Source organism: Balaenoptera ricei, chromosome 9, assembly GCF_028023285.1.
Source record: "Balaenoptera ricei isolate mBalRic1 chromosome 9, mBalRic1.hap2, whole genome shotgun sequence".
NCBI lineage: Eukaryota > Metazoa > Chordata > Mammalia > Artiodactyla > Balaenopteridae > Balaenoptera > Balaenoptera ricei.
The window spans coordinates 47017867-47035005 of NC_082647.1; the positions used below are offsets into that span (position 1 = coordinate 47017867).

Below are 17139 nucleotides of genomic sequence, written 5' to 3' on the forward strand. Positions count from 1 at the left end.
AGTTCAGTGGTTTTTTGCATATTTATAAGATTGTGCAACCATCACCACTATAATTCTAGAACATTTTACAAAACTACCTACCTCCCCTACTCGCCAGAAACCTGTACGCGTTAAGTGATCACTCCCCATCCTTCTCCTCCCTTAGTCCCTGGCACCTGCTAATCTACTTCCAGTCTCTATGGATTTGCCTATTCTGGGCATTTCACAGAAATGCAGTCATACAATATATGACCTTTTGTTTCTATGTTCTTTCACTAGCATAAGTTTTCAAGGTTCATCTACATTGTAGCATATATCAGTACTCCATTGCTTTTTATGGCTGAATGATATTCCATTGTATGGACAGTCCATGTTTTGTTTGTCCATTCTTCAGTTGGTGGACATTTGGGTCGTTTATACTTTATGACTATTATGAATAATGCTACTGTGAACATTTGCGCACTTGTTTGTGAACATATGTTTTCATTTCTCTTGGGTATATACTTAGGAATAGAATTGCTGGGTCATATGGTCACTCTGTGTTAAATGCCAAACTGTTTTTCAAAGTGGTTGTGCTATTTACATTTCCACCAGTCATGTATGAAGGTCCCCATTTCTCCACATCCTCACCAGCACTTGCTATTGTCTATCTTTTTGGGTAATGCCATCCTACTGGGTGTGAAGTGGTATCTCATCATGGTTTTGATGCATTTCCCTGACCGCTAACAGTGTTGGGTGTCTTTTCATGTGCATATTGGTCATTTGTGTATATCTTTAGAGAACTGTCTCCACATCCTTTGTCCATTTGTAAATTGGGTTATATGCCTTTTTATTGCTGTGTTGTTTATATATTCTGGGTGCTAGACATTAACTAGATACACAATTTGCAAATATTTCCTCTCTTTCTGTGAGGTTTTTCACTTTCTTGAGAGTGACCTTTGAAGCACCAAAGTATTTAATTTTGATAAAGTCTAATTTATCTATTTTTTGTTTAGTTGCTCGTGCTTTAGGTATCTTACTAAGAAATCATTGGCTAATCCAAGGTCACAAAGATTTCCTTTAAGTGTTATAGTTTTGCTCTTACATTTAGGTCTTTGATCCATTTGGAGTTCATTTCTGTGTATGGTATGAGGTGTTAGGGGTCCAGCTTCATTTTATTGCATGTAGATATCCAGTTGTCCTAGCACCACGTGTTGAAAAGTCTCTTTCCATTTTGAATGGCCCTGACACTTTTGTCAAAAATCAGTTGACCATAAACGTGTGAGTTTATTTCTGGACCTTCTATTCTAGTTCATCGAGCGATATGTTTATCATCATGCCAGGACCACACTGTCCTGATTATTGTAACTTCATAATAAGTTTTGAAACCAGGAAATGTGCGTCTTCCAACTTTGTTCTTCTTTCTCAATATTGTTTTGACTATTCTGGGTCCCTTGCATTTCCATGTGAATTTTAGATCACCATGTCAATTTCTGTAAAAACAAAAAAACCCAGAGTGTGCTACTTTTACATCTGTTTTTTTGTTTTGTTTTGTTTTGTTTTATTCCTTTTCTTTCTGACCTGTAGACTTTCTTTTATGCCCTGCCCTAGGTGTCAGGCCAGCCCCTCCACGAGAACAGAGCTAGAACAGGGCTAGAGAGTGAGTCTTAGCTCTTTGTGCCAGCACAGACTACACTGGCTGCAGTGAAGGTAGCCAGTGGGCATATGTGCCTGAGCACTGCCAGGCTTTTTACTTCTCCTCCTACCCAGGCTCTTGCCTGGTCTAGGCTTCAGGCAGCTCACCCTCCCCCCAGCAAGGTGTAGGTGGTGCCAGTGGTCGCAACTGTGGAAGGGGTGATTAGGAAATAGCAGAATTTAACTGAATGCAGAACTCAATGCCCACTTCCAGGTCCTATTTTTGCTCCTTTTGCAAAAATGTCCAAGTCACACTGTGGCTGTGCTTACCAGAAGGTCTCACCTCTGCCACTCAGCCTAGGGGCCCCAGTCTTTGAGAGATGGGGCGGGGATCACTGGGTCCTGGCTGCAGCAGAGCCACCGAGTCCTGTGTGCTTGGGCAGGAACGGTGACAAGAGCTCCCTTCCCCTGGGCGCCATGGTAGAAATGATGAGAACTACTTCGTACACATCCTCCTATTGAAACCTCACACACCCAGGGTAGTGGGGTTCTCTTATAGTTATTCCCATTTTACAGATCAGGCAGCCGAGGAATAGAAAGCTTAAGTTTATTTCTTCAAGGATCTGCAGCTGAGAAGTGGGGAGTGGGTGTATGTATATGAGGAGAGCTTTTAACCACATGCTATACTGCCTCCTTAAGGGACTGGCTTAATTTCTGTAATCTCATTAGTCACAGTAATATAGGTCATTATCTTCCTGGTACACAGCTACCTTCTTGGATCAGTGCCCAGAATTTCTAAAGGTCAAGTTCAGTAGTAGCCTTATGCTACAAATAGCTGGGGGGTGAGGAGTGTGAACCTGTGATGAAGCATGGACATATCACTGACTTGTGCTGCTCTTTCCTGGGTGGGTTAGAAGCATGGCTTCCCAGGGGAGCAATTTGGGAATTGCCCAGGCTTCCCAGCTGTATCTGAAATCTTTGTTTCATTAGAATCAATGCTACCCAACATAATGGGGTATACTCTTAGAGGTCCCATTATTGTTGCTTTTCCACTGGGACCCATGAGTAGCAGCAGAACTGTTCTTCCTCCCTCCCTCTCAGATGTTGGAGAGGACATGGTACCATCTTGGAAGCCTTTGTTTCCCCCAAAGAAGAGAATGGCCAGCTCTTTAAAAAATACTTAACTTTAAAAACTGCCTTGCCTTTCTCCAGCCACCTGGAAGGAGACATCAGACTGCCTGTTCCCCAGATGTGTTCCTTAGAATTTGTTGTTCAGACTGGTAGTCTCCAAACATTTTTGATTGGGCACCCCTGCAGTGAAAAATGTCAAGCACACATGCATACATATATGTTCATGTATTAAATTACCTGTAACATATGAATATACAGATATATTATGCTCACTATAAAAATACACAGAAAAGTTAAACATTTAAAAAAATTTTACTGAAGTATAGTTGATTTACAGTGTTGTATTTAATTTCTGCTGTACAGGAAAGTAACTCAGTTATACATATATATATTCTTTTTCATATTCTTTTCCATTATGTTTTATCACAGGATTTTGAATACAGTCCCCTGTGCTATACAGTAGGACCTTGTTGTTTATCCTATATATAATAATTTGCATCTGCTAATCCCAAACCTTCCCTCCCCCTTGGCAACCACAAGTCTGTTTTGTGAGTCTGTTTTTGTTTCGTAGATATGTTCATTTGTGTTGTATTTCAGATTTCACATATAAGTGATATCATATGGTATTTGTCTCTCTCTTAATGACTTAATTTGCTTAGTATGATAATGTCTAGGTCCATCCATGTTGCTGCAAATGGCATGATTTCATTCTTTTTTATGGCTAATAATCCATTGTATATATATACCACATCTTCTTTATCCATTCATCTGTTGATGGACATTTAGGTTGCTTCCATGTCTTGGCTATTGTAAATAGTGCTGCTGTGAATATTGGGGTGCACGTATCCTTTTGAATTATGGTTTTTTCTGGATATATGCCCAGGAGTCGGATTGCTGGATCATATGGTAGCTCTGTTTTTAGTTTTTTAAGGAGTCTCCATACTGTTCTCCATAGTGGCTGTACCAATTTACATTCCCACCGACAGTGTAGGAGGGTTTCCTTTTCTCCACACCCTCTCCAGCATTTATTGTTTGTAGACATTTTGATGATGGCCATTCTGACTGGTGTGAGGTGATACCTCATTGTAGTTTTGACTTGCATTTCTCTAATTATTAGCGATGATGAGCATCTTTTCATGTGCCTATTGGCCATCTGTATGTCTTCTTTGGAGAAATGTCTATTTAGGTCTTCTGCCCATCAGAAAAATTAAACATTTTAAAGCATGTTCTTTATTCTCATGGATCTGATCGACACAATCTCAGCAAGATTGAAAGTTAAGGGGACTCAGTTCTTCCCCTGACCCTGTCTCTTATCCCATCATATCCTTCCAACTCCCTAATGAAGTGGGTAGATTTAATCCAATATCACTTGATACAAAAGATATATTCTTCTTTCAGGCTTATCCAGAACCAGATTACAGCCAAGGGGATTGCCCAGTTGGCAGATGCATTACAGAAGAACACTGGCATAATGGAGATTTGGTAAGACCGATCTACCACTTGTTGTAATGATAACAACAATGATTATTTACTCAGCACCATTTACTATGTTGCCATGCACAATGCAGGGCATTGTCCATTTAGTTCCCATCTTTGCAACAATCTGTAATGTAGGTAGTATTGTCTCCATTTTACAGATGTAGAAACTGAGGCCCAGACCAAGGTCACACCTAAGAGGAGAAGCTGGAATTCAGCCCAGACTACGACTCCATAGTCAGGGCTCTCCTCCCCAGCCCCCCTGTCCTGCCTACTGTCCTGGGTTGCACGGGGGCAGACAGACTGGGAAAGGGATTCCCACTGAAAGTTAATCAATCACTCTGGGACTCATGAGCCTGAGAGATGGCCATGCTGGCCTGGAGTTTGAAGCATGTTCTTTTCCTTCTCTGGGCTTCCAGGCTGCATTTGAGCTGATTGTACTCTTTTTCAACTTCCTGTTTCTGTTATGCTAGTAGAAGGAAGGCATGTGGTCTGCTTTGCTGCAATGTTGAGCCCCATTTCATTCCTTGTGCCTCCTACGGGACACACAGCCCCGAGGTAGGACTGGGCCTGTGGCATATTTGGGGGAGGCTATGTGTCACATTAGTGACAATGGTTACACCACTGGGTTAAGTGCTAGGGAAACAGCAGTTAACTGGACAGAAAGGTCCCTGACTGCCTCAGAGTACTGATGTAACCGAGCTGAGAACAGAGGGCCCCGTGTCCCTGAATCCAGACCCCCAGGCCTGGCCTGAGACAGCCCAGCAGAGTGTGAGGCTCAGACCTGCATGGGAACCATGACACAAAGCCGGGGCCCCGTGAGGACAGAGACCACAGGAGTTCATGCTAGCACTGGGGGCCCTGAGATCCACGGAGCAGCCTCACCGTGAGCCAAACCCTCAGGCTCAGGGGGTAGTTGCTCATTAACTACAGTCCTTTCTTCATGACGGGAGAGAAGAATTTCACAGCCAAAAACAATAGATCAAGGTACAGCTACCTCCCTGACCTTGGCTCCCAGAATAGCGTTTTTTAAATTTCGCTTTAGAATTTGTTAGTGGATCATAAAATTGGTTTGGTGGGTTGCAACCAGCATTATTTAAAAAATGAAACGGAGCCAGAATACCAGAATGCTCTGTGCCTAGTATGAAATGTTCATTTCAGATGTAGGTGTGTACGTATACATAGATGCTGGTTCACAATGTAAAATGTTCTCATTTGAGGTCACAGTCAGAAAAACATTTGAAAACACTGTCCTAGAGAAGAGAGCCCAGCTCCAAGCAGACCGATGGAGAGGCTGTGGCATGTGCGCCTTCGAGGCCGAAGCCCACTCCTCAGCCCTCAAGGCACTGGAGAGCCAATGGGATTTTAGTTCACGTTACTCTCCAACCACCCTCAGCCTGTGATCCTTTCCTAGAACCAGCCCGTTTCCTGCTGACTCTGTTGTTTGAGGACAGCAGGCAGAGGCGGAGAGGAGGTGAGGCCAGGCTGCAGGACAGTCTGTGGACTACAGCTGGCTTCCACCCTTCTCAGGGGCTGGTTAGGACGATTGAAGGATATGCAGCTGCTTTAATTCCGTCAAGCTTGAAATGGGCCTTTGTCACCTACCAACAAACAACCGCTGTTTCTACACAAGGAACTATTTGTGTAGGACCAGGTGTCAATCTTCAAGGCATACTCTGCAGAACCTGAAAGAGGCATTGGTGTCAGGGAGGACTCGGAAAGAGGACAAGGAGGAGGGCTCGGGTGCTGGCCCAGGAGTATCTTCACTTCAGTCCCTGGCTCATCCCAGGTGTCTGAGTCCCTGGGACTGGGCTCTGTGAGGGTACTGGCTGTGTTGGCCCTGTCCAGGGGTTGAGCCAGCAGGGGAGTGGAGATGAGGGAGCAGCTCTGCCTGGGGCCACAGATGACCTTGGACCATCTCTTTGGACTCATTATCTGTACTGACATTTATTTCTGCCTTGTCCCTGTCCGAAAAGAACTTGAGGTCCAGTGAGTTCTGTCTTCAAAGACAGAAGTTAGCAGTGTTCAATGACCTGGTATTGTAAATTATAGCATTTACCGCACTCCATTGTAATAGCTTCCTGTGAGGCTGTCTCCTCTAGACTGTAGCTCCTTGAGGGTAGGGCCTGTGTCATGGTCACTGCTGAGTCCCCAGGGAAAGCACTGCATCTTCATTTGTTGAACAACACAGTGCTTGTGGGCCAGGCACTACGCTGGTACCAAGAATCCAGTGGTGAACAAAATGGACCTGCCCTCATGGGTGTACCCTCTAGTGAGGAAGACATAGTTAAGAAAAAAAATCATTCAAGTAATTATTTAATCACAATCATGATGAGTGCTAGAAAGGGGAAAGCTAAGAAGGGAACCTAATACAGATGAGGTTTCAGGGAAGGTCTCCCTAAGGAAGTGGCATTTAAACTGAGCCATGAAGGATGAATAGGAGTTCATCAGCTGAAAGTGTTCCAGGTGGGGAAATAGCACGTGTAAAGGCTCTGAGGCAGGAAAAAACATGGTGCCCTTGAAGAACAGCAAGAAGCAGATGGGCCTGTGGTTCAGACAGTGGGGAAGAGGGAGCAACAGGAGGCAGAGGAGATAGGTGGAGACTAGACCATAAAATATCTGTGGGTCATGTTAAGTATTTTGGTCTTTATCCTAAAAGCAATGAAAAGTCATTGAACAGTTGGAAGCAAAGAGGGATGTGATCAGATGTGCATTGTAAAAAGACCACTCTGGCTCCTCTAGGAAAGCGGATTGGAGGAGGCCAGAGGCCATGTAAAGGGACAGTCAGTAGGGCACTGCAGTGAGCCAGAGAAGAGATGATGGGTGCTCAGATCAGGACAGTGGTGCTGAACATATGGAGAGGTTCCAGGGAGCCCATTCTAGGGGTATTTAGAGAATACAACAGAACTCTGATAGAGAGAATATGAAGATGAGGACGAAGGTTGACCCCCAGGTTACTAACTTGCACAACTGGATGTAGAGTTGTACCATTCATGGAGCTAGGGAACCCTGGGGAGATGTGCCCACTTTGAGGTACCTGGGAGGTGTCCAGATGAAGGTGTCAAGTAGGTAAGTGGCTCCACAGTGGAGAGGTCTGGCCCAGCTCACTGACATATGAATGAGGCCAGGGATAGATGAGGTTCTTCTGGGGAAGAGGGCCAGGCCCCAAGCCTGGAGGAAATCCATTATTTGGAAGTCACATGGAGGAGGATATAAAAAAGACAGACAGACAGAGGTGGAGTGGCCAGATGTAGGAAAGAAACCAGAGAGCATAATATCAAACCAAGGGAAGGTGGTGTTTCAAGGAGGAGGGAGAAGGCAGGACAGCCAAATGCCTGTGAGGGTCAGGAAAGACAAGGTCTAAAAACTGTCATTTAAATTCAGGTTTATAGAGGCTATTGGTGACCTTAGTGAGACCCAGTCCATAGAGTGATGGTAGCTGGAAAGGATTAATATGTGAATATCAAACAAGTCATCAAGATGGCAGAGTAAGAGGATGTGGAGCTTACCTCCCCCACAAACACATCAAAAATACATCTACATGTGGAACAAGTCTTGTGGAAACTGGCAGGAGAACTCCTATACAACCAAGGCTGCAAGAAAGATTCCCGTGTAATCACATAGGATGGGGAAAAAAAGCATCAGGCCAGGACAGAGCCCATGGGAGGGGACTAAGAGGGAAAGGAAGACCAGACAGGTGGATACTTGCCCTGGGGAGTGAGACTGGGTGTCCCAGTCCTGGGGGTCCTACACAGAGGAGACAAGCCCCATTGGCTGCTTGGAGAACTGCTAGGACGACAGACAGGCTGGAGAAGCCTAGACTCCAGTTGTGAGGAGTGCATGGGTGCTTGCTTACCACCAGACAGGGCAAAGCGAGGTCTGCCCTAGCATAGTGGTGTCACCACACTCTCCAGTCCGAGCTGAGCAAACACCCCAGCCCCGCTCATTCCACACCACAGCTTGGCACTAGATCTAGGGCAGCCAGGTCCTGGGAGAAGACTCAATCTAGGGATGCAGATGTGGCCCAGGAACCTGGGGGGTGGTCCAGGTAAGGCAGCAGCAGCCACTGTTAGCACTTATTAAAACAGCACTACAGAAGCAGCCCAGACGTCTGATGGCAGCATAGCTGCTTCAACTCCCACAGCCATAATGCCATGACCCCCAGTGCTAGCTGAGCAAATGCTCCAGCCCCACCCACTCCACACCACAACCTTGCACTAGATCTGGGATGACCAAAATGGGGAAAAGACATGACCTTGGGCTGCATCTGAGCAGAGCTGCAGCTGCCTACACAGGCGGTGCCATTGGACCTCTGTAAGTGCACAAGCCCCAGTGCAGGGAGAAGGAAAAACATACACTTAAAGGGAACAGAGCCAGCTTGAGCCTGACCCTCAGGGCATTCACTGCAGCAGTTTAGGAGCAGCCCTCTGCCCTGTGTGATGGCCACTGAGCAGAGAGGAAGTCCTGCATCACACCACCCTGTGCAGCCTCTAGCTCTTTCAATTCTAGCCACACCCCCATCAAGGTGATAGTGACCAGCATATCCTGAAGAAGACATGACTGGCATCCACATTCAAAACCCATCCTCACACCAAAAACACTGGGCACACACAGTCTACATAGGGACACTCCCACATAAAAACACCCCTTCAAGACCACAATAGGTAACTGTTTCACCTAAATTCATTGAGACAGAGAAAGTTAAGTAAAATGAAAAAGCAGAGGAACTATTCCCAATTGAAAGAGCCAGAGAACCCCCCTAAAGTAATGAAAGAGGTAACAGACAATGAGTTCAAAAAGTTGGTAATAAAAATGCTAACTGAATGAAGAAAGTTGATCTAAGCACAGATCATTTTAACAAAAACTATAAAAAGAAGACCCAATCAAAAATAATTCCATTTGAGATACAAAGCACCCTAAAAGCAATGAATAGCAGACTAAATGACACAGAAGAACACATAAATGATCTGGAAGATAAAAAAATGGAAATTATCGAATCAGTACAGCAGACAGAAAGAAAATGAAAAAAAAATGAAAGCAACATATGAGATCTATGGGATAATATAAAATGTGCCAACATCTGCATTATAGGGGTTCCAGAAGGAGAAGAGAGAAGGGAATCAAAAATGTATTTGAAGAAATTATGGCTGAAAACTTCCCAAACCTAAAGAAGGAAACAAATATCCAGGTACAGGAAGCACAGAGGGTCCCAAACACAAACAAGATGAACCCAAACAGACCCACACCAAGACATATCATAATTAAAATGGCAAAAGTTAGAATTCTAAAGGCAGCAAGCATAAAACAGGGTCATATACAAGGGAACCCCCCCATAAGGCCATCAGCTGATTTCTCTGCAGAAACCTTGCAGGCTAGAAGGAGTGGCATGATATATTCAAAGTCCTGAAAGGGAAAAACCTACAACCTAGGATACTCAACCCAGCAAGATTATCAAGGAGAGACGATTATATAAGGAGAGAAGAATTTCTCAGACAAGCAAAAAACTGAAAGAATTCAGCAGTACTAAACCTACCCTGAAAGAAATGTTGAAGAGTCTTCTCTAAATGGAAAAGAAGAATCTATAGGAAAGGGAAACTAACAATAGGAAAGACAAATATATATTGAGGATTGAAGATCACTTAAACCAGTATGTGGATTAAAAAAAAAGATGGAATTCAATAATGACATTTTGTCATGTCAAACTGTGAACATAAATTTGTACTGTACAGTCATATGTACAGTATGCAGTATATTATATACTTGTAAATAAAACCATCATACTAAAAAAACAAAAAAATTATAAAAGTGACTATAACTACAATAAACAGTATAGGGATAAGCAAGGGAGATATAAACTATGACATCAGGAGTAAAAAATGTAGATCTTCTAGAATGTGTTTAAACTTAAATGATTATCAGTTTAAAGCAAGTAGATATAATTATGGGTCAACATATATGAACTCCATGGTAATCACAAATCAAAAGCCTACAACAGATACACAAAAACCAAACAGAAAGGAACTCAAGTATACTATAAAGAAATGCATCAAACCACAATGGGAGAGACAAAAAGAAGAAATGGACAAAGAAGAACTACAAAAACAACTGGAAAACAAGAAATAAAATGACAATAAGTACATACTGATCAATAATTACCTTAAATGTCAGCGGACTAAATGCTCCCATCAAAAGATAAGGGGTGGCTTATTGGATAAAAAAGCAAGACCCTTCAATATGCTGCCTACAAGAGACTCACTTCAGGGCAAAAGTCACGTTCAGAGTGAAAGTGAGGGGATGGAAAAAGACTTCATGCACATGGAAACAAGATAGCAGGGGGAGCAATACTCATATTAGACAAAATAGACTAAAACAAAGGCTAAAACAAAGACAAAGAAGGGCATTATATAATGATAAAGGAATCAATACAAGAAGAGGATATTATATTCATTAACATATACACCCAATACAGGAGCACCTAAATACATAAAGCAAATACTAACAGATATAAAGGGAGAAACTGACAATAATACAATAATAGTAGGGTACTTTAACACCCTACTTACAACAATGGACAGATCATGCAGATAGAAAATCAATAAGGCAGTAGAGGTCCTAAATGGCACAGTAGACCAGTTGGACTTAATTGATATCTACAGGACACTACAGCCAAAAAAAAAAAAGCAGAATACACATTCTTTTAAAGTGCCTATGGAACATTCTCTAGGATAGATCACATACTAGGTCACAAAACAAGCCTCAGCAAACTTAAGAGGATAGTAATTATATCAAGCATTCTTCCTGACCACAATAGTATGAAACTAGAAATCAACTACAGAAAGAAAAATGGGAGAACAACAAACATGTGGAGACTAAACAATATGCTACTAAAAAAACCAATGGGTCAATGATGAACTCAAAGAGGAAATCAGAAAATACCTCAAGACAAATTGAAAATGAAAACACAATTTTCCAGAATCTCTGGGATGCAGCAAAAGCAGTTCTAAGAGGAAAGTTTATAGTGATACAGACCTTCCTCAGAGAAGAAAAATCTCAAACAACCTAACATACCACCTAAGGGAATTAGAAAAAGAACAAAGCCCAAAGTCAGCAGAAGGAAGGAAATAATAAAGATTGGAGAGGAAATAAAATAGAGATTAAAAAAAAAAAAGTAGAAAAGATCAATGAAACCAAGAGCTGGTTTTTTGAAAAGAAAAACAAAATTGATAAACCTTTAGCCAGGCTCACCAAGAAGAAAAGAGAGAGGACCCAAATAAAATAAGAAATGAAAGGAGAAATAACAACTGATACCACAGAGATACAGAAAATCCTAAGAGAATACTATGAACATTTGTATGCTAACAAATTGGACAATGTAGAAAAAATGGACAAATTTCTAGAAACATATAGCCTACCAAGACTGAGCCAAGGAGAAACAGGCAATTTTAACAGACTGATCACTAGAAGTGAAGTGAAATTGAATCTAATAAAAACAAAAACAAACCAAACCAAACCAACAAAACTCTCAGCAAACAAAAGTCCAGGACCAGACAGCTTCACAGAGGAATTCTAGCAAACATATAAAGAACTTATACCTATCCTTCTTAAACTATTTCAAAAAACTGAAGAGGAGGGAACACTCCCAAATTCATTCTAGGAGGTCACTATTACCCTGATATCAAAACCAGACAACGACACTACCAAAAAGAAAACTACAGGCCAATGATTTTGTTATAAATGCAAAAATCCTCAACAGAATATTAGCAAACTAAATCCAACAATACATAAAAAGGATCATACACCATGATAAACTGAATTTATTCCAGGACACAAGGATGGGTCAACATACGCCAATCAATCAGTGATACACCACATTAACGAAAGGAAAGACAAAAAAAACCACATGATCATCTCAATAGACACAGGAAAAGTACTTGACAAGATTCAACATCCATTCATGATAAAAACTCTCATCAAAGTGGGTGGGTATAGAGGGAACATATTTCAACATCATAAAGGTCATTTATGACAAACCCACAGCCAGTATAATACTCAATGGTGAAAAGCTGAAAGCCTTTATGCTAAATTCAGGAATAAGACAAAGATGTCCACTCTCACCACTTTGATAGCATTGGAAGTCCTAGCCACATCAGTCAGACAAGAAAAAGAAATAAAAGGTATCCAGATTGAAAGGGAAGAGGTAAAATTGTCACTATTTGCAGATGACATGATACTATATAGAAAACCCTAAAGTCTCCCCACAAAAACTATTACAACTAATAAATGAATTCAGCAAGGTGGAAGTATACAAGATTAATATATAGAAATCGGTTGTGTTTCTGTAACACTGATGATGAAATATTAGAAAGAGAAAGTTTTAGAAATCCCATTTAGAATCATGTCAGAAAAATAAAATACCTAGGAATAAACTTAACCAAGGAGGTGAAAGACCTATACTCTATACAACACTGATGATGGAAATTGAAGGTGATTCAAACTAATGGAAAGATATCCCATGCTCTTGGATTGGAAGAATAAATATTATTAAAATGGCCATACTGCCCAAAGCAATCTACAGATTTAATGCAATCCCTGTAAAAATACCCATGATATTTTTCACAGAACTAGAACAAATAATCCTAAAATTTATATGGAACCACAATAGACCCTGAATTGCCAAAGCAATCCTGAGAAAAAAGAACAAATTTGGGGGCATAACCCTCCTGGACTTCAGACTATACTACAAAGCTACAGTAATCAAAACAGCATGGTATCAGCACAAAAACAGACACATAGATCAGTGGAACAGAATACAGAGCCCAGAAATAAACCCATGCACCTATGGTAAATTAATCTACAACAAAGGAGGTAATATACAGTACAGTGGAGAAAAGACAATCTCTTCAACAAGTGATGCTGATAAAACTGGTCAGCTACATGTAAAACAATGAGATGAGAACATTCCCTCACATCATATACAAAAATAAACTCAAAATGGTTTAGAGACCTAAATGTAAGACTGGAAACCATAAAGTTCCTAGAAGAGAACATAGGGGGAACACTCTTTAACATCAATCATAGCAATATTTTTTCTTGGGTCAGTCTCCTAAGGCAAAAGGAATAAAAGCAAAAATAAACAAATGGGACCTAATTAAACTTAAAAGCCTTTGCACCATAAAGGAAACCATCGAAAAAATGAAAAGACAACTTCCATAATGGGAGAAAATATTTGCAAATGATGCAATCAACAAGGGGTTAATGTCCAGAATATACAAACAGCTCATACAATTTAACATCAAAAAAAAAAAAAAGCCCAATTAAAAAATGGGTAGAAGATCTGAATAGACATTTTTCCAGAGAAGACTTACAGATGGCCAACAGGCACATGAAAAGGTGCTCAACATCGCTAATTATTAGAAAATGCAAATCAAAACCACAATGAGGTATCACTTCACACCTGTTAGAATAGCTATCATCAAAAAGTCTACAAATAATGCTGGAGAGGATGTAGAAAAAAGGGGACCCTTGTACGCTTGCTGGGAATGTAAATTGGTGCAGCCACTATGGAAAACAGTATGGAGGTTCCTTAAAAAACTCACAATAGGGGCTTCCCTGGTGGCGCAGTGGTTGAGAGTCTGCCTGCCAATGCAGGGGACACAGGTTCAAGCCCTGGTCTGGGAGGATCCCGCGTGCCGCGGAGCAACTGGGCCCGTGAGCCACAACTGCTGAGCCTGCGCGTCTGGAGCCTGTGCTCCACAATGGGAGAGGCCGTGGTGGTGAGAGGCCCGCGCACCGCGATGAAGAGTGGCCCCTGCTTGCCGCAGCTGGAGAAGGCCCTCGCACAGAAATGAAGACCCAACACAGCCAAAAATAAATTAATTTTAAAAAATAAATAAATAAAAAATGTGCAGTGAAAAAAAACCAAAAAACTCACAATAGAACTACCATATGGGGCTTCCCTGGTGGTGCAGTGGTTGAGAATCTGCCTGCCAATGCAGGGGACATGGGTTCGAGCCCTGGTCTGGGAAGATCCCACATGCCGCGAAGTAACTAGGCCCGTGAGCCACAATTACTGAGCCTGCGCGTCTGGAGCCTGTGCTCCGCAACAAGTGAGGCCGCGATGGTGAAGAGGCCCGCGCACCGCGATGAAGAGTGGCCCCTGCTTGCCGCAACTGGAGAAGGCCCTTACACAGAAACGAAGACCCAACATAGCCAAGAATAAAATATATAAATAAATAAATAAATAAAAGATTACTTAAAAAAAAATAAAAAAAAAAAGAACTACCATATGACCCAGCAATTCCACTCCTGGGTATATATCCACAAAAAACTACAACACCAATTTGAAAAGATACATGCACCTTAGTGTTCAAAGCAGCACTATTTACAATAGCCAAGACATGGAAGCAACCCAAGTGCCCATCAACAGATGATTGGATTAATATGCGATACACACACACACACACACACAATGGAATATTAGCCATAAAAAAGAATGAAATACTGCAATTTACAGCGACGTGGATGGATCTAGAGAAAATTATGCTAAGTGAAATAAGTCAGAGGAAGAAAGACAAATACTATATATCAGTTATATGTGGAATCTAAAAATAATACAAATGCTTGTATATGCAAAACAAACAGACTCACAGATATAGAAAATAAACTTGTAGTTATCAAAGGGGAGAGGGACAAATCAGGGGTATGGGATTAACAGATACAAATTACTATATATAAAATAGACAAAGAAGAAGAATATCCTGTATAGCACAGGGAATTATACCCATTATCTTGTAATAACCTATAACAGAATATTATCTGCAGAAATACTGAATCACCATGCTATACACCTGAAATTAACACAATACTATAAATCAACTATACTTCAATTTTAAAAAAGAAAAAAGAAAAAACAAGTGTTGGACAGATTCTGTTCCTTAATTTCAGGGTTGTGTGAAGCACAAGAGTGTGTTAGGAACACATAATGGGAAGGAGCATAACAATAGTCTCTCACTTACTTGTGTTCTTTGTTTTTCTCCAACAGCTTAAATGGAAACTTGATAAAGCCAGAGGAGGCCAAAGTCTTTGAAGGCGAGAAGCGGATTGTCTGTTTCTGAGGGGATGTTTTCCTGTGGGTGGGTCTTGGCCCTGGGGGTGACTCTGTCCGGTTGCCTGTCTTGGATGTCTGAAACATCCAGTGTCTGCCGAGGTGGAACTTCCAGGATTCCTGCCTTCGTGGTGCAAAATGAGCTCTGTGCAGGCACTCTGATTGGCAGAGTCCCTGAGTAGCTGTTACAATTCTGCAGGAAAAGTATGAGCCGTTTTAGTGACTGTAAACATACTCTGAAGAGATGTTAATGCATAGCCATGATTATTTTAATCTGAAATTAGAGGAATGAGACTTTGAGCTCATAGAAACGCCTGCCCAAAGACCAGGGAGAGTGAGTCGGTCACTGCCGCATTCAATGAAGAGTTGGGGACATGGTGCAAAGTTGGTGCCATGTTTCTTGGGGAAAAGGCGCTCAATGAACAAAAGTGTTTTACATGCAACGTTCTCTTCCTCCTCAGTACTTCCCCATGTGTTGATATTATTCCCACTTCACAGCTGTCGATACTGAGGGGGGTACAGTGTGGGGATTTGACTCATCCAAGGTTCTGTAGGGACTTAGTGCCAAAGGAAGGACCCGCCATGGGCTTACGTCTTAGTCCTGGAGTCTCACCGTCTGCTGACAAAGATCGCAGGATGCCCTCCTCTTAGCCAGTCTGAGGGACAGGACGATGCCTTCGTAATGCTGAGGCTCCACTCAGGGCTTTCGTGGGTCGGGGCTGACCTTCGGAAGACTGATGCTGTGGGCAGAGGTGCTCTGTCCCAGGAAGAAGAACCAGCGCCGTCCTCCAAAAGGAATAAGGCCTGGCTTGCCCATGTGGCCCTGGCATCCAAACAGGAGCTTCTCTCTCTCGCTTGCCCTTTTGAGGAAGGGAAGTCTCTTCCTGCCCCCGAGCAGTTGTGCGAGTGACTGAGTTGGAGGCAAGGCAAGCCGCTGAGAACCCAGCGAGCGCGTCCGACCCCTGCCACCGTGGCGGGCACCTGGTGGACGCTAAATGGGGGAAAGGGGGAGGTATCACGAGAGAACTTGTTCTTTTGCCAATTCATTTGTTAGTAAAATACTGAAAACACTCATTTTTTCTAACTGCCTGAGTCTGGGATTTTAAAAGGGGACTTGGCCTGGCAAGCACACTGTGACCCCTTCAGAGGCATTTACTGCATGGGGTGGGGCCCTGGGGTGACGTGCTGTGAGGAGAGCCTGACGAGGGAAGGCAAGAGGCATCCTCAGTGTGATCCTTCGCAGGCCTCTCCACCCACCAAGGGACCGAAAAAAGCACAGGAAGCATCTGAGGCCTCTCCATTTGACCACCCGATCCACACAGGTGGCTTCTCAGAGGGAATAACTTGAGTCCCCAGTGGCTGGGGCCAGGGTATGCTGGCACGGCTGAACCTCACATCCCTCAGCACCGTGCCATGATGGGCCCTGGCAGGCCGGGTTTGACGTCCACTACCTTCCTTGGCTGTTCACTGCCGAGGGGAGGACAGAGGTGGGCCTGGACCCACTGTGGCAAGAGGCACCGAGCTGACAGGGGCCAAGCATGAGAGGGGCAGGGGTGAGGGGGCCCTCCAACAGTACCTTGGAGTTCTCAGAAGTCCAGCCTGACTTTATACAGCAGCCCCTGTTAGGAAGGGTGCAATTCAGGAAGTTGGTCCTGAAAGTTAGGGGCAAAATCCTGTACAGTCACTCAGCCACATGGGGGCCATTCCCCTAAGGCACTGCTTTGGCGGTTTCTACCCACTCTGCCCGCACCCCCAGATTTGGGTATTTGCCTAATAGCCCCTGAGGCAGCAACTCTACCAGAGATTCTGGGCAGATGTGCCCAGAAAGCACAAAG

General features: G+C 42.9%; 1 protein-coding gene across 3 annotated transcripts in view; it reads left to right on the forward strand.

The window, feature by feature from the left end:
* The window catches only part of NOD1 (nucleotide binding oligomerization domain containing 1), a 100694-nt gene extending 84316 nt beyond the window's left edge, over window positions 1–16378 (forward strand). For all 3 annotated transcript variants that reach the window (XM_059933664.1, XM_059933663.1, XM_059933665.1), the window contains 2 exons: window positions 4123–4206; window positions 15242–16378. In XM_059933664.1, the coding sequence (XP_059789647.1) occupies window positions 4123–4206; window positions 15242–15314 (157 nt within the window). In that variant the 3' untranslated portion in view covers window positions 15315–16378. The remainder of the gene's footprint in view (window positions 1–4122; window positions 4207–15241) is intronic.
* The last annotated feature ends 761 nt before the right edge of the window (window positions 16379–17139 follow it).